This window comes from Phascolarctos cinereus, unplaced genomic scaffold (assembly GCF_003287225.1).
Source record: "Phascolarctos cinereus isolate Bilbo 61053 unplaced genomic scaffold, phaCin_HiC Scaffold_1;HRSCAF=81, whole genome shotgun sequence".
Classification (NCBI taxonomy): Eukaryota; Metazoa; Chordata; class Mammalia; order Diprotodontia; family Phascolarctidae; genus Phascolarctos; species Phascolarctos cinereus.
In genome coordinates, this window is record NW_027555514.1 from 213,351,599 (window position 1) to 213,368,822 (window position 17,224).

Sequence of the window (17,224 nt, forward strand, 5' to 3'; positions counted from 1 at the left end):
TTTTCCAAGTCAATTATTTTTGATAGGTGATACTTTCCATTTTTTCCCCATTTTTAATTTTATTTTATTCAAATGTTTCTTCTCTCATAAAGGCATTGATTTCTATCTGGTCTATTTTAATTTTGAGGAAGTCTATTATTTAATAAGGTAAACTTTATCACTTCCTGTTTTAAGATATTAAATTGTTTTCCAGTTTTTTTCTTCCAGAGCATTCCTCCTCCCTCCCTTCCTTCCTTTCTTTCTTTTGAAGAATCAGTTTTTTTCCTTTGAGTCTCTACTTAACAGTTGCTTAGTTACTCTCTCTTCTAATTTGGATTTTTGGGTATTTCTGGATCAAATAGTTCTTTACAGTGATTGATGTCTTCTTCTGTTCACTTAGATATCTAGCCTTAGTTCCAATTTGGGGCTTTGTGCTAAGTGCTAGATTAGGGCCAGGACTTACCTCCTCCTGTGCTTTTGGGTGGGGCATGGTTAGTCCTACTTGGTTTCTACCTGGGGCGCCAGGATTGATCTGCTGACTGCCATCTCCAGTGGTGGGGGTGTGGGGGTGGTGGTATCTAAACTAAGAGTGCTGATAGGTTTTAGGCTCCCCACATACCATTGAGGTTCAGAGTGATGGCTCTGCAGGACCTTCTTTGGCATTTCAGGACAGAGTACTAGGGACCTCAGAGCTCCTGAGACTATAGTGTCCAAGTCTGTATATTGTCTTGCTTAGACTGAATGTTGAAGCTCCAAGTTGCTCTCAAAGTCCACTGTGTGGGTTTCTGACCACCCGGAGACTGGTTTCCTCTCTCTGGTTGCCTCTTACAGGCTACAGATGTCCCTGCCAGTCTCTAGGGTCACGCATCTCGGTTACCTGTGCTAGCCCTGGTACTTCTGGTGGTCCCCATTTCCTATTGGCCATGGATTTCTGATGTTTTGTCCAGTTCTAGCTTGATGAAATCACTTACTGTTATTTGTCATTGAATTTCTTGATCATTATTTGATCTGTTACTACTTTTAGGGTTTTTTTTTTTGCTAGAGTAAGCAATGGGAGCTAGTCCACTGCCTCTAGTTTAGGTAGAAGTACCTACCTCCACTCTCGCCCCTATTTCAAATCCATGATTCACAAATAGTTAACAAAGACCATGTCTACCCTCGACTCAACCCCCCCCCCAATAACCTTCAGTGGCTCCCTATTGACTCTAGTATCATATGTTATTTCATTTTTATCTCATCCTTTTTTAATGTTTTCTTAGTGTCATTTTTATAATATATGCATATACATTTGGTACTGTATTACATGTAGATAATTTATAGCTAAGTAAATATGCACATATTGGATTATCTGCTTATGTATTTTATACTCCTACTTGCTCTAGGAATATAAACTCCAGATCTGTCCAGATTTGGGACAGATAAATCCCAAATGTGGATAATTTAGTGCTGATTATTATTCTCTGTCTCCTGTAAATGAGAATCAAAATCTCATGTAATGAAAAGTTTTAATTCTGATAAAAAAAAGTTACAAATACAAGATTGGATTGGGAATAAGAGAGTGGGCTGGGAAGCAGGGAGCTTGAGGAAAGGGTATGGCCCAGATACCAGCAGGTGAAGTCAGCTAGTGTGTTGAATTATTACCACCATCACCACCAACCACCATGTGCTTCCCCAAGTTGGCTGCACTAGCTTTCAGGATGCCAAATAACTTTTTGGGACCAGTGATTAGGATTCTTCATGAGTTATGTGATGTAGCTAGGAGGCAGAGTATGGAGTGGGATTGGGCAACTCCCATCACTATTCCCCCACCAAATAAGAGTATAGGAAGTTACTGGGTAAATGCCCATATGCCCAGTGGGTTAGTCCTACCCTGTGTAGTTATAAAGACCATTTGGTCTATGACATCAAGATCCATGAAAGAGGTCTAGCTAAAGGCACCAGAATCTGCTTTCTCTACTTCCCTTTGTCCCCCGGGTCTCTGCTGCTGGCACTCAGGTCGGAAGTGTCCCTGGATCCTGACCTGGAGAGAACATAGACATGCCCATTATCACCACTTTTCTCTGGCTTCCGATGCATCTTTCACCTAATAAATTAAGCACTCAGTCTTGCACTTAGAGGCCAGAGGTGTTCTTTGGGAACCTGGGAGTCATCAGATGAAATATTCGTCCTTCTTCCCTTGGACGGAGTCATTCTCCATTTGCAGAGTTTCACTGGCTTCTCCTTCCGGGGGCTCATAGGTGATATAGCTGCCTTTGTTCTTGTACAGGTAAATGATGATGACGATCAGGACTGAGAGCAGGGTGATGAAGACCACTGTGATAACAACTTAGAAAGAAGAGAGGATACATAGGATTCTGGAAGGGTTATTTACCTGTCATTTCATAGAAGAACCAATCTGCATGGGTCCTGCCATTTTCCCTCCTTTCCCCAAATTTTGCTTTTGTCTTCCGCCTTTCTTTTCCTATAAATCAATTCCTCTTCCTCCCGTTCCCTCCTCCCGTGAAAGCCAGCATCAATCTAAGCAAACCTTACCAAATCCCCGACAAAGAATGTCTATTAGTTCTACAGCTTGCCTTCCTGTATGTTCACTGCCTGATTTCCATGAAAACTGCAGCCTTAATCCCTGTGTTCACGAGAGAAGGATATTCTTCCCTGAATGAGTTAAAAAGCAAGTCCCAGCCAGTTGCTGATGACTCTAATAGGACAGGAAGGAGGGAAACAGGAAACAGTTTATCTCAACAGGAAGGGTTTTCCAAAGCCATAGTTAATCTTCTGCAGTAGTTTTGTTGAGCCCTCCTAGCCTTCCTTCCACCTGCTCCCTGATTTGCTCACAAAACAGCAACACACGGGGTAACTTGTTCGCACTGACATAATGTCAACCCAACAACTCCTGGGGGTTGATATGTCTACCTGCCTACCTCCAAATCTATTATTTTATCCCCCCCCCCCAGTTTAAGTGATTTATCATGAATTTAATGGTAATAATTACAATTGTTTTGCAGCTATTACATTTAAACATGAGTTTCAATGTATTAAAATGTTATAATCTATAAGTCTCTATCAGACTAACTGGTCCATGAGTTCAGTCCCAATCATAATTAGGATGTACTCTGTTCTACTTTTCAAATGTACATTGTTTAATTATTTCTTTCCCGATTTCTTTAAATTTCTCACACTAATTTTAATTATAATTTCCCTTTAGTATGCCTCAATTTATGTAACCACTCCCCTATTCCTAAATATTCAGACTGCTTGTGGTTTTCTTCCCCTCCTGCAATAATGTTGCTATAAATGTCTTTGAACAGATAGCATTTTTTTCTTTTTGGTAACACCCTGAGGATATATTCCTGACAATGAAATTAGCAAGTCAAACTATAATTTCCATTTGGGAATAATAATAATAACTAGCATTTACATGGGCTTGGCTGTGGGTAGTTCTTCATCTTTGAAGAACAATATAGCCAACTTTTGAGAGGATCACTATTGGGTTTATTAACCGCAAAATATTGAACTAAGTGTGAGAGGGAAAGATTGCATAACGACCCCTGTGCAGAAACCTGCCAATCATTGCTCAGTAACTACGGTAGCGTTGAGAAAAAGGTCACAGGTTCCCATTGGCTGGACCATCTCTGGGCATTTGGCTACTGGCATCAGAACCTGCTTTCCTCTATATCCCCTGGGTCTCTGTTGTGAACACTCAGCAGTCTTTTTTTTTTTTTTGACCTAAGAAAGAGCCCTTGGTCTCAGTGGCTTCCTTACCTGCAATGACTGCAGTGTTGGCAACAGCTGTAGGAGTCAGGGTTTCAGTGGCCTGTAGGAGTGGAGTGGACATCAGTTCTTCTGCTGACATAGTCAGAAGAGGGGGCAAAGAAAATACAGTTAACATATGAATAGATGCTGTTTATATTCCTTCTTTCCTTCTCTCTACTACTGAGGAAATTGTCACAGCTTCCTAATCATCTTCCACATCATATCCTGATTTTTAAAATCTTAGTTTTGTTAAGATTTTTATTTTTACATTGCCTTCATTTCTGAATCTGTTTCTTCCCTGTCCCCTTCCCATCAAGCTATTCTTTGAAACAATTATTTTAAAAGAAGGCAGGGGGGGCGGGGAGCAGCTAGGTGCCACAGTGTATAGAGCACTGGCCCTGAAGTCAGAAGGACCTGAGTCCAAATCCAGCCTCAGACCAAACACTTGACACTTACTAGCTGTGTGACCCCGGACAAGTCACTTAACCCCAATTGCCTAAAAAAAAAAAGGGGGGGGGAGAGGCAGTTCAACAAAACCAATCAAAATATTTACTATGTCTGACAGTATACGTAATATTTTATACTCATAGTCCTTCACCTCTGCCAAAAGAGAAGCACATTTTCTCAATTCTTCTCTAGGGCCAATCTCTAGGGCTGGAAAGGCTCAAGGATTACTTAGCTGAATCCCCACTTTTCTGGAGATGTAGATCCTGATTAAGTGGAATGAACACTGGAGTGTAAGACTCACAAAATTTTCATATGACTCCTGATTCTAGGAAAGTCAAATTACCTCTCTCAGCCACTATTTCCTAGTCTGTAAAATGGGACAATATTTATACAACCTCATAGGTTTGCAAGGAAAGTTTCAGGTTGTTGTTGTTTGTCTTTCAATCTCGAAGAGGACCATGACATCAGGAAGGTGATGCCATGGCATGCAAGTGAATTGGATTTAAGTGAGGCTGGGCTATGCAAAGTCATTAGCCTCACTTTCTCCTCTGGAGCCATCTGGGTCCAGTGGCCAGATATAGACTAGGATAACTGGAGGTGGCCCTGGATGCAGTGGGAGACCTTGGCCTTTTTAAGCTAAGTTCTTTAACAGATCTCCATTTCATTGAGGCAATACCTATTCAGTGATTAAGGCCAGGTAAGAAATGAGCCAGAGAATGGCCTCTATTACCTGGTCAATGAAAAAAAAATTTTTTTTAAATCAATCTGGGAGAGGAAGACCTTCAGGGTTTCTGGCCAAAAGAGAAACAATTGCTACTGTGAGCCAACAAGGCCGAAACAATGACTAAGTGGGGCTTAGCCTGGAACCTATTTATAGTTGGCCAATCAATGAGAGTTGGAGTGATTTGGATTTAAGGCATGATCCTTAAGAAAAGAAATCTAGCTTGTAAACCCCAAGATATCTTGTGAGCAGCAATCTTCCTTTATAAAGATTTTACTCTGTAAAAAAGAGACAGTATTTACATAACTTCACAGGGTTGCAAGGAAAGTTCCAAGAAGAAAGGAAGGAAACATGAATTAAGTGCCTACTATGTGCCAGGAACAATGCTAATTGCTTTAGAAATATTATTTGATCTTCACAACAGTCCTGGGAGGTAGCTGCTATTATTATCCCCATTTTACAGCTCTAATCATAAAGTGCTATACAAACGATAAACTGTTACTTAACAGATGAAGAAACAGGTGAAATGATTTACCCAAGGTCCTTTACCTTTTGGTATTACATCCCTTCTTGCGCACCTTGATGCCTTACTCTCAGTTTGGATTTTAGGTCCCTTTTCCCAACTAATCTCACCCCTCACCCCAAAATCTAACTTTTCTCACATCCTATGACATCACAATGACTCCTTGCCCTTCCCTCATTCCTAGCCTGAAACTTTTAGAGGTACACAGCATAGGTGGGAGCATTTTCTTTAGAAGGGCTCTGTTAAAATGTCACCTTTAAGAGAAGAAAGGTTTACTGGAAAGACTTCTATGGTCTGATGCTGAGGGAAGTGAGCAGAACCAAGAGGACTTTGTACACAACAACAGCCACGTTATGCAATGACTAAGAATGTTAAACTGAACCCTTCTCAGCATTGCAAGGATCTAAGACATCTCCAGAGGCCTCAGGATGGAAAATGCTGTCCACATCCAAAGAAAGAACTATGGAAGTCCAATCGCTCTCACTGATTTTTACCTTCTGTTGAGTTTTGTTTCATCTTTCTGATGGTTCCTCCTATTGGTTTTAATTTTGACTTACAACTTCACTAATGTGAAAATATGTTTAATGGGTATGTAAATGTATAGCCTATACCAGATTGTGCGCCGTCTTGGGGAGGGTGGAGGGGAGGAAGGGGGAGTTAGGAGTAGCAAGAAGCAGGCTAGTATACGCGCGCGCACACACACACACACACACACACACACACACACACACACACACACACACACACACAAATCCAGCCGCAGACACTTAACCCTTACTAGCTGTGTGACTCTGGGCAAATCAATTAACTTCAATTGCCTCACCAAAAGGGAAAAAAAAAAAAGAATCATTGAAGAGGACCTCATTAGCTTTCTCTCTGGCCCTACTGCCCCTACCCAATCTCCTTTTCTCCTTCTAACCACTCAGATATCCATAAAGTGGAGAAAGATGAAGACATTCTAGAATTTTGACACAAAGCAATGACACCATAAGGCAATAAGAAACATTAAAGTCAAAAGGTGAAAAAAATAGGAGAAAATGTAAGTTAGCTTACTCCCCCCCCCTCCACCCAATACACTCCTCTTCCCCTCTCTTACCATTCTTTTCTTTAGATCATCAAGACATAACAAAACTTACTGCCAGGCAAAAACTATTAACTTGGAAAACAGATTGAGGAGAAAAAAAATTAAGAGTCATTGGACTAACTGAATGCCATAACCAAAAAAAGAGCCTAGATATTTTATTTCAAGAAATCTTAAAACTGTTCAGATCTTTTAGCAGCAGAGGGAAAAGGGAAATAAACAGAATCCACCAATAGCTTTCTGAAAGAAACTCCAAAATGAAAATTCCGAGGAACGTTATAACCAAAATCCAGAGCTTCCAGGTCAAAGAAAAAAATACTGCAAGCAGCCAGAATGAAAGAATTAAAGTACCAAAGAACCACAGTCAGGATCACGCATGATTCAGCAGCCACCACTAAGAAAGAATGGGAAAACTGGAATGCGATATTCTAGAAGGAAAAGGACACGGGCTTTCACCCAAGAATAACTTACCCAGCGGAACTGATTATAATGCTACAGGAGAGGTAAATGAAACTTTAACGAAATAAGGGAATTGCAAGCATTCCTGATGGGAAAAAAAGATCAGAGCTATGGAGAAACTCTGAAACTCAAACACAGGAGTAAAGAGAAACATAAAGTGGTAAACACAGATGAACAATGATAAAGGATTAAACAAAGGTAAACTGCTTACAGTCAGATATGGGTAAATGATTTGTCCCTTCTGAATTCTATCACCATCCAGGATTATGGAGAGAGTTCAATTAGACAAGGTCTGGGAATAATTCTGTGCTGATGATCTTAAGAAGAGAATGAAAGAGAGCCAAGATAGTGGAGTAGAGGCAGCAACTTAACTGAACTCTTCCAACATTCCTTTCCAAATAACTTTAACACCTCAAATCAAATTTTGGAGCAGCAGAGCCAACAAAAGGTCGAGGTGAGATATTTTTCCAGCCTAAGACAACTTAGTAGGTCAGCAGGTGAGGTCTGTGATACTGGGGTAAGGATTGGCCTGGAGCACAAGTGGAGGCAGCCATCAGTGGGCTGGCTGAAACAGCAGCATCAGCAGCTTCAGGAACTCTTAGCCTGGAAACAGTAAGGGGGTTGGAAAGGTGGTCAGAAAGAGATCACAGGAGACCTCTGTGCTGGCACTGATTGGCAACTCTATTGACCGTATGCAGTCAGTTCCAAGGCAGAGAGGAGAGCTAACAGTTGGGGCTGTAGAAAAGTAGGGGACGGTCACAGCTCTAGGACCACTAGTGCTTGTGGCTGCAGGGAAGCAGGAGGCCTTCCTAGGAAAAGATCAGAGTGCAGTTCAAATAAAGCTTGGTCAAAAACCCAATGGAGCAAGGTCAACCTGAGGGCATTTAAAGATGAAAATAAAAGATCAACAAACAGCAAAATCAAAACCAAAACCAAACAAAAAAAATCAGAAGAGATTTGCTAAGATTTTTGTAAGAATTTTATTTATTTACCATCAAGGACAACAGAACCACCACACTTGAGACACATAGATAAGCTTATAGCTTATAGAAGAAAAGGCTCCAAAGTGAAAGACGGAAAAAGTATCTGGATTAGACAAAAGAGAGAGCCATGAAAAAGTGGGACCCAGTCATAAGTGTGATGAGGGAATCAATTCTCATTATTCCCAATTGCCTCTAGGACAAGATAATTAAAAGCAGTCGGTCAATTGATAAACATTTATAAACACCTACTATATACTAGGCCCTGTACTAAGCACTAGGGATACAAAAAGAGGCAAAAATAAACACAAGTTTGACCATGCCATTTTCCTGCTCAAGAATCTTTGGTAGCTCCCCATTACCTTTAGGATACAATACAAACCTTTGAGCAAGACACTTAAAGCCTTTGTCTATATAGCTCCTGTCTACCTTTGTAGGCTTATTGCACATTTCTCCCCTCCATGCAGTTTCTGGCTTCTTTGTGGTTTCCTGAACACAGTCCTCAATCTCCTACCTCCTATCTTTGAAGCCTCATGCCTACAGTTCATTTCCCCTTTCCTCCTAGAATTTCTAACTTCTTTTAGACCCAGCTCATGTACTGGAAACCTTTCTGGATCCCCATAGCAGTTCATGGTCTCTCCCTCTTCCTAAAATTAAGGTGTGATGCTTACTGTTTAGATGTTCTATTTCCCATCCCACCCCCTCACCTTTGGTATAATATAACCTACTTGACAGCAGGATCTCTCTCTTTTTTTTGTATCTGCAAGTTCAAGCCCGAGGAAGGTGCCTAATAAATGTTTGTCTGATTGGATTGTTAGCCAGAATGCTAACTGATTGGCCATAGTATAATAGTGAGCTTGGATTAGGAGTTTATCACTTTTCCCATGGTCAAATTCTTCCACCTAGTTCCCCCTCCTTTCTCCTTGTTCCAATAAATGAAAAAGATCATGTTCTTTCTTTCTGGGGTGTGGAAGTCCTGCTATACTAGAAAAAAATTTAAATGAGGAGAGGTTGATGAAAGCATTTGGGAACCATCCCAATCCCAATCCAGGCTAGATTTTAACCAGCAGCAAAATGAATTTGTGGGGCACTTTAACTCATTTGTCTCTTTTTGTTGTTAACCCAGATACCAGTTGGGTTTCTTTGTCTGTCCCATTCCTGAGTTGTGCTAAAGCTCTTATCACCATGGCATCTGATCCTTTACCACTGGATTTGCTAACCTTCTTGGCTTGATACTGGCTCACTGGCAGATGGCTTCTAGGTCCCTTTTTCTGCTAGGGGGCTGCCTATATTTTCTCCCAGAATTATTAGGCACCCACCTATGGGGCAGAGCATGACATAAACAGATTGGGATGATAACCAGCCAGGAGGGTGGGTAAAGCCTAGGTGGCATATGAGATTCCTGGGAAGTGGATGATCCTATCCTTTCAATAGCTCCTGAAAGGGACCTCCAATAGGAAACCTCTCTGGTGGCTAGATTGAAACCTGAAAGTTGAACCACCTCCATGCACTGATCCTTTGCCCTGCCTGTAACCTTCACTTCCTAAACTGGGTTTAATCTTGTTTTCTCTTCTGCATTTTGTGTGGATTGAAGGCCTGTGGTTATGGATTTATCTCAGAAAGTGAGCTTTCAAAGGGCTCAGTCTGTTAATTTCTTCATTTTGAAGTCTGGGCAAATCTACATTTTTTTTTTTAACATTCCCTACACAATAGTAGCTCTCCACTGACTATTGTATCAAATAGATACTTGTCAGACTGATCTGTTTGACTTCCAAGGCCTATTCAGCTTTATTCCCCACTCTTCATTCCCCATGCAAATCCCTTAGGCTCCAGTGGGGTTAGTCTACCATTGTCCTCTACCCATTCCCCTCCTCCTTCCCACAACATACTTCCAGCTCTTAGTCTATGACTAGCTAAAGGGTACTGGATTTCCAGCAGGAGGACCCGAGTTGGAATGTTGATTATGCCATTTAACACCTATGCATTATCTCAAAATATCATTGCAAATGAGATAGCATTTGTTAGACACTTAGCACAGTGCCTGATACATAGTAGGCACTTAATAAATGCTTGTTTCTTTCCCCCTTGTGTGACCCTGGGCAAGTCACTTAACCTTGTTCAGTCTCAGTTTCTAATTGGTGAAAAATGAGGTTTTTCATTCAATGATCTCTAAGGTCCTTCCTATCTCTAATCTCTGATCCCATGATCTCAGGCAGGAATGCTCTCCCCTAACAGCAAGACAAAGTCTTCAGGGCTCAAGCCAAGTCCTACCCCCTCCCTCTAGGAAGCTTTTTCTTGCATTTCAGCTGACATTAACTTCTCCCTTCTCTCCACCACTATTATACTTACAGTCCTAACCTCATAACTGTACTGTCTTCAACTGCTCTTTAATTGTGTCTCATGGATGACAGGCATACTCTTGTTGGAACGGTGAACTGGTCTGCCCATTCCGGAAAGCAATTTGGGGTTATGCTAAAAAAAAAATGACTGAACTGTCCTATACCCTTTAACACAGAGTTCCCACTGATGCTATTCACGTACCCTAAGGAGGTCAAAGATAGAAAGGTCCTGTACATAACAAACTATTCATGGCAGCACTTTTTGTGGTAGCAAAGAATTTAAAAACAAAGGAGGTGCCCATTGATTGGGCACATGAATCTGATAGCTAAACAAATTGTGGTACATGAAAATGATAAAATATACTGTACCATAAAAAAATGAATATGAAAAATTCAGAGAAGCATAGAAAGACTGAGGCAAAATGAAGCAAACAGAAACCAAGAAAGCAATTTATACAATGAAGGGAAGGAGGAATGGGAAGAAGAGAATGAGCATTTATTAAGCACCTACTATGTGCCAGGTATATAGTAGGTGCTAAGGGCTTTACAAATATTATCTCATTTGAACTGCAATATTGTATATGGAAGAAAGGGAAAAAAAATAGCTGAATGCTATTATAATGACCAAGCCTGGCCCCAGAGAACAGTTGAGATGTACCTTCCTTTTTTCATTGCAGAGGTGGGGAGGACAATTAGGGTGGAATATTGCATATGCTCTTAGATATGTTGGTTGGTTTTGCTGAAATGATTTCCCCCACCCTCTTTCTTTTTAAATCTTTACTGAGAGGGATGGTTTGCAGGGTGGGACAAGAGGGAGGGATACGTATGGAAATGAACTGTGCTATAACAACAAAAGGCATCAGTAAAATACAAATTACTTTTAAAAAAATGTTTCCCATTTATTAGCCTGATCTACCTAACAACACTGCAAACTTGAGGGCAGAAACTAGGCCTAAATATATTAGCAGGGAAATTTCCCTCTCAAGAGCATGGAGTTTTTGAAAATGGTAATGGTGTCACCAGAAGGTGAGGGTGAGAGGCAGGACAGAACCTTCTCCAAGAAAGTGAGAATTTGCTACTGCCATCAGTCCACAAAGGCCTCCTTTAGTTTAGAGTTGCCTTTAGCTGGTTTTCATGATTCTAGAAGTGTGTTTCAGTTGCCTGGGCCCAAAGCTAACCTGAGAGCTGCCCCTTGGTAAATCAGGTAGGTCTGAATCAGAGTCCAGTGCTGGGGGTTTCTCCTTAGTCTAGGCTGAAGCCCCAAGAACGGGAGTTTCCTCTCCAATGGGATATAACTTTTTTTTAAAAAAAATTCCTTTTTTTTTTTTTTTTGGCTAGGCAATGGGGTTAAGTGACTTGCCCAGGATCACCCAGGTAGTAAGTGTTATGTGTCTGAGGCCGGATTTGAACTCAGGTCCTCCTGAATTCAGGGCCGGTGCTCTATCCACTGCGCCACCTAGCTACCCTTCCAATGGGATATAACTTACCTTTTGGGGGAGGGGGCGTTGGGAGGCCCGTCATGGTGGCAGTGATATAAGTGCAATAGGAGTCTTCACTCCTGGAAAAAGGAGAATGAAAGAAAAAAAATGAAAGGGGGTCTGGAGTCAGAGGGGGGCCTTTGGTGTTTCTCAATTGGCTCCACCCCGTATTTCTTCAAACCCCCTCTTTTTCCCAACCTCTCCATCTCAGAAGAGAGGAAAGGGGAACAGTTCATGGGAAATAACAAATCTCATTCTCTGTCCGTTCCTGTGTCTCTAACTTTCTCTGTTCTTCTGTCTCTGGTTAGATCTCTCTGAGAGTGTATCTAATAAGTTGGACTAGTTCCAACCTTGGCTGAGGCCCACTCTTCATTGCATCTATGTTAATTTCATTTGCATTCCAGCAAAGTCCAAACTCCACGCTGCCCGTTTACTTTAACTCATCTGGAAAGGGAAACATAGGGAACTATGTAAGCTAGCTCCTTTGCTAGTTTTTGAAAACGGCACTAAGCCTACAACCTGGGTGGAGAGTATGGGGATTGTCCACTAGGTGTCAGGACAGAGCTGATGGAGACTCGGTCCCAGGAACCTTCAACAGCCTGAAGTGGACAGGGGGTAGGGAGGGTTGGGAGGGGGGCACATGTCCCCAGGATGCCATAGTACTAGAAGGTGTCCTCAACTCTCTTCAAGACCATGCTAGCTGACTGTGGGCGGCCTCTGTCCTGTACTCTTATCCTGAGCCACCTTATCCTCGAAACTTAAACCCTCACCCCATAACCCACATCCCAGGTCCTTCCATTCCCAATCCTGAGTATTTAATCTCCACCTGGTTATTTCCTCCCCTCCCCTCCCTTCTCCATTAAGCCCCCAAATAGCAGAGCTTAAGTGGTCCGTGCTCCTAGAGTCATCCCCTGCGCTCCCTTTCTGGTCCCTCCCTGCCCCTGAACAGAGTAGTAAGCCCACTGCAGAGCTGACTGGAGCTCGTTTCCCATTTTACCTGGAGAGGTGGAGGGGAGCCCAGGTGGAACCAGACTGGGAGAGGATCTGTCCGCTCTGGGGTGTCTCCTGGCTCAGTTCCAGAGACCTTGGAGAGGGGAAGTTGCGCGGTTGGACAGGAGGGGTGGAGAAGTTCACGCCTGGCACCCTAGCCTCAGAAACTGTGGGCTCTGGTGCCTGCGGTGGCAAAGGTGACTGGGAATAAGAGTGAGGCGACCAGAAGCAATTTCCCTTCCCTCCGCCCTCCAGCCTCCTCCCTCCTCCGCCCTGCTCACCTTTCCAGTCTAACTGGCTAGGGATAAAGGGCCAGTCACACCACTCAGAGTGGGAGGGAGACTGAGAGAGACACTACATAGATACACAGGGATTAAAAAGAGACGGAGAGTGACGCACACACCCAGAGTCATAGAATGCTTGCTGGTAGATCTGGAAAAGAGAGATCTGGAGACCATCTAATCCAGGCCCCTCATTTTATAGATAAGAGAAACTGAGGCTCAGACAGGGACAGAATCTGAAACTGAGACAAAGACACAGAAACAGAGAACAAACGGAGACCAGGGAAATACAAATGAAAGGGAACAGATGAAAAGCTTTTGTGCGGGACCAAAATTACAGTGGGCAAAGAGGCACAGGCAGACTGGGTGGAACAGGAAAAAAGCATTGAAGGCACCTCTTCCAGTTTCTCTCTCCCTGCCAGACTTCCTTTCCTCCCTCAGCCTCCTCTCATCCCGTGGCAGGAAGAGCTGCCTTTCCTTCTTTGCTAGTCATTTTGCTTACCTCCTGGGACCTCGCTTCCTCCCATGACAGGCTGGGCCCCACCCTCGCTGGCTGGGTTCTGGATTTCCCCTAGTCAGGCTTAAGGCCACCATTGGGGGTAGCCTGTAAATCCTAGGAAAATAACATTGACATCCATACATAGGGCAAGGAATTTTACTCACAGAGGATTCCAGGAGCTCCCAAACTACAATAAAAGGCTGCTAAAAGAGTAAATACTGATGATGGTTAACATATAGAGCTTTAGGGTTTGCAAAGTATGTTATACATCTTTGGATGAACACAGATCAAGCCAGGTCCATTCCAGAGTGGAGGGTTCCAGCTAAAATCCCACCTTTGACAGGAAGCCTTTCTGATCCCCCTTAATTTTAATGCATTCCCTTCTGTTGATTTTTTTCCAATTTATCCCGCATATGTCTTGTTTGTCCATAGTTATGTGTATGTTTTCTCCCTCATTGGACTGTGAGCTCCCTGAGGGCAGGGATGGAGTTTTGTATTCTTTTTTTCTATTTCTATTGCTTAGAACGGTGCTTGGCACACAGTAGGCACTTAATAAATATTTATTGACTGCTTGGCATAGTAAAAAGTAGTACCAGTAAAAGATATTCCTCATAAATCTGGTGTATACTCTTTTACACAGAGCATCAGTGGCAAGAGTGGACACATGCAGCGTTTACACACTTGAAGCACACTTGTAGGGAATACAATCAGCCGAGGCATATGTCAGTTAGAAGTAATTTGTGTTGCAGTGCATTGATATTCACACTTGTTCCACAGACTTTGGGTTCACAGTTTCCCCTGGAGTCTGCTTCATTGGACCCTGATGAATGCTGATGCACTGGGGGCATCTCTGATGTGTGTTCCTTTGCCACTTGGCTGTAGTCATCACCCCTCCAGCTTTGGGATCAGTTGATGTCCCCAGCAGCTGCGGCACTGGACTTTCGACTGAATTTTGCTGTCACTTTCATGAAGTCATCGCCCACGGTGGGGAAGAGAGAAAAGTTCCCTTCTACTCTCTTGCAGAACACTTTTAGAAGCAATCCCAAGAGCTGCCTGTCTCAATTCCTTAAGCTAGATTGCTAAAAGGATTGACTTCTGTTTTTAAACATTCTGTCTACTCACTGAGTGGACAGAGAAAAGGAAAAATGGGCTATAATCTTCAGCCTAGTTTCCTGACTCTTAACTATGCCAATGGATCACTCAAGGTCTAAAAGGGGCACACTCTTACAACCAGTAAACACCAAGTCTGAAAGGTGAATGCCTCAGACTGCTGCCCCCCATATGCTGTAATTACATTAGTTAGACTGGAGAGGAGGGGGTGTAATATGTGCATGGTATTTTCCACGATGGAATATCTTCTCAGGCTCTTCAAGTGAGAGGATTGGAGTAACCTCTTTTTGTGTCCTGGACCCCTTTGGCCTTTTTAAGCAGCTTGGAAAGGTCTGCATCCTGGGCCATCTCCAGTTGTCCTGATCCATATCTGGCAACTGACCCAGATGGCTATGGAGGAGAAAATGAGTAGAGAATTTCCAGTTGGGTAAGACAGCTTCTTTCCTTCTTTCTTTTTCTTCCTTCCTTCCTTCCTTCCTTCCTTCCTTCCTTCCTTCCTTCCTTCCTTCCTTCCTTCCTTCCTTCCTTCCTTCCTTCCTTCCTTCCTTCCTCTCTTCTCTCCCTCCTTCCCTTCCTTATCTTTCTTTCTTTCTTTCTTTCTTTCTTTCTTTCTTTCTTTCTTTCTTTCTTCTTCTTTCTTTCTTTCTTTCTCTTCCTTCCTTCCTTCCTTCCTTCCTTCCTTTTCTTTCTTTCTTTCTTTCTTTCTTTCTTTCTTTCTTTCCTTCTTTCTTTCCTTCTTTCTTTCTTTCTTTCCTTCTTTCTTTCCTTCTTTCCTTCTTCCTTCCTTTCTTCCTTTCTTTCTTTCTTTCTTTCTTTCTTTCTTTCTTTCTTTCTTTCTTTCTTTCTTTCTTTCTTTCTTTCTTTCTTTCTTTCTTTCCTTCCTTCCTTCCTTCCTTCCTTCCTTCCTTCCTTCCTTCCTTCCTTCTTTCTTTCTTTCTTTCTTTCTTTCTTTCTTTCTTTCTTTCTTTCTTCTTTCTTTCCTTCTTTCTTCCTTCTTTCTTCTTTCCTTCTTTCTTTCCTTCTTTCCTTCTTCCTTCCTTTCTTCCTTTCTTCCTTTCTTCCTTTCTTTCTTTCTTTCTTTCTTTCTTTCTTTCTTTCTTTCTTTCTTTCTTTCTTTCTTTCTTTCTTTCTTTCTTCCTTTCCTTGTGTCTTCTCTTTCTTCTCCCTCCACATAGGGTATCTCACCCTTAGCAGCCAAAGGCAATGTAAATTTTAATCACTGAAACTTTTGTTGTTGTTGTTTTGGTTTTTTTCTCTTAAAGACCTGCCTTAATTCCAAATCACTCTAGTCCCAGACCAAGACCTATTTGGTCCCGGTTTGGGCCCAGATTGGCTCAGAATGAATGTAAATAACAATTGTTTCTGTTTTGGCCAGAAACCCTGAGAGTCTTCCCCTCCCAGATGTATTTTTTTAAAAAGGCTATTCTTTCTTTATTTATTTATTAAAGGCTAGTCTCATTTTTTATTAAGCCTTAATCACTGCATGGGTGCTGCCTCAGTCAAACTGAGACCTCTTAAAGACCTTAGCTTGGAAAGGCCAAGGTCCCCCTGCATCTGGGGCCATCTCCAGCAGTCCTGATCCATATCTGGCCACTGAACCCAGATGGCTCCAGAGGAGAGGGTAAAGCTGGTGACTTTGCACAGCTCTCTGTCACTTAAATCCAGTTGACTTGCATGTCATAGCATCACCTCCCTGATGTCATGGTCTTCTTTGAGAATGAAGGACAAGCAGCAGCAACCTCTGTCAGTTTGGTGAAGTCTATGGACCTCTTCTCAGAATAATGTTTTTAAATACTTAAATAAAATACATAGGATTACAAAAGAAATCCATCAAGGAACTTACTTGCTATGGGAGGGACAACATGTATACGCATTATTATCTACAAGGTAATTTCAGGGGAGGGGAGGCACTGATAGCCATGTGGACCAGGAAAGGCCTCTGGGAGTAGGTAGCATTTGAGCAGACCTTTGAAGGAAACTGGATATTCTCAGAGATGGAGGAGAAAAAAAAGTGAATTTCAGATGTAAGGAGCAACTAATGCAAAGGGATTGGAGATGGAGTACAACGTGTGAAGTATCCCATGAAGTCTAGTTTGGCTGGAGTAATGTATAAAAAGCCAGGACAGGTAGATAGGAATACAAACAAAATAAATGCAAGCTAGATTTTTAGGGGAAGGGGGACATTAGCTGCTGGAGCAGGGAGATCAGGAAAGGCTTCATGTAAGGAATGGCCTCCTTGCTATTCTTGGAACAAGACACTCTACATCTTGGGTCCTGATCTTTTTCTTGCTGTCCACTGTACCTGGAATGCTTTCCTTCCTCGTCTTTGCCTCTTGGCTTCTCTGGCTTCTTTAAGTTCCAACTAAAATCCTATTTTCTACAGGAAGCTTTTCCAACCTCTCTGCATTCTAGTGCCCATTTCCTATTTATCTTATTTATCCATATTTATTTGGTTGTTATTTCTCCCTTTAGATTGTGAGCTCCTTGAGGGCAGGAACTTTTGTACCCCTAGCCCTTAGTGCAGTGCCTGGCATATTATAGGCACTTAATAAATACTGACTGACTGACTGACTATTGTATGTTACTA

At 42.3% G+C, this 17,224-nt stretch overlaps 1 protein-coding gene across 6 annotated transcripts; it reads right to left on the reverse strand.

The window, feature by feature from the left end:
* Positions 1 to 1,467: 1,467 nt before the first annotated feature.
* Positions 1,468 to 13,510, reverse strand: SMAGP (small cell adhesion glycoprotein). 6 transcript variants are annotated; one of them, XM_020966298.2, is made up of 5 exons: positions 13,424 to 13,510; positions 12,755 to 12,841; positions 11,767 to 11,837; positions 3,739 to 3,822; positions 1,468 to 2,304 (listed from the first exon to the last, which is right to left on the reverse strand). In XM_020966298.2, the coding sequence occupies exons 3-5, from the start codon at positions 11,798 to 11,800 to the stop codon at positions 2,129 to 2,131; spliced, it is 294 nt and encodes a 97-aa protein (XP_020821957.1). In that variant the 5' UTR covers positions 11,801 to 11,837; positions 12,755 to 12,841; positions 13,424 to 13,510; the 3' UTR covers positions 1,468 to 2,128. The 6 variants fall into 6 exon arrangements, with proteins under 6 accessions (XP_020821957.1, XP_078013026.1, XP_020821956.1 ...); XM_078156900.1 differs by lacking the exon at positions 13,424 to 13,510 and adding an exon at positions 13,029 to 13,411 and having other exon boundaries at positions 3,739 to 3,819; XM_020966297.2 differs by lacking the exon at positions 13,424 to 13,510 and adding an exon at positions 13,029 to 13,409.
* Positions 13,511 to 17,224: the final 3,714 nt, after the last annotated feature.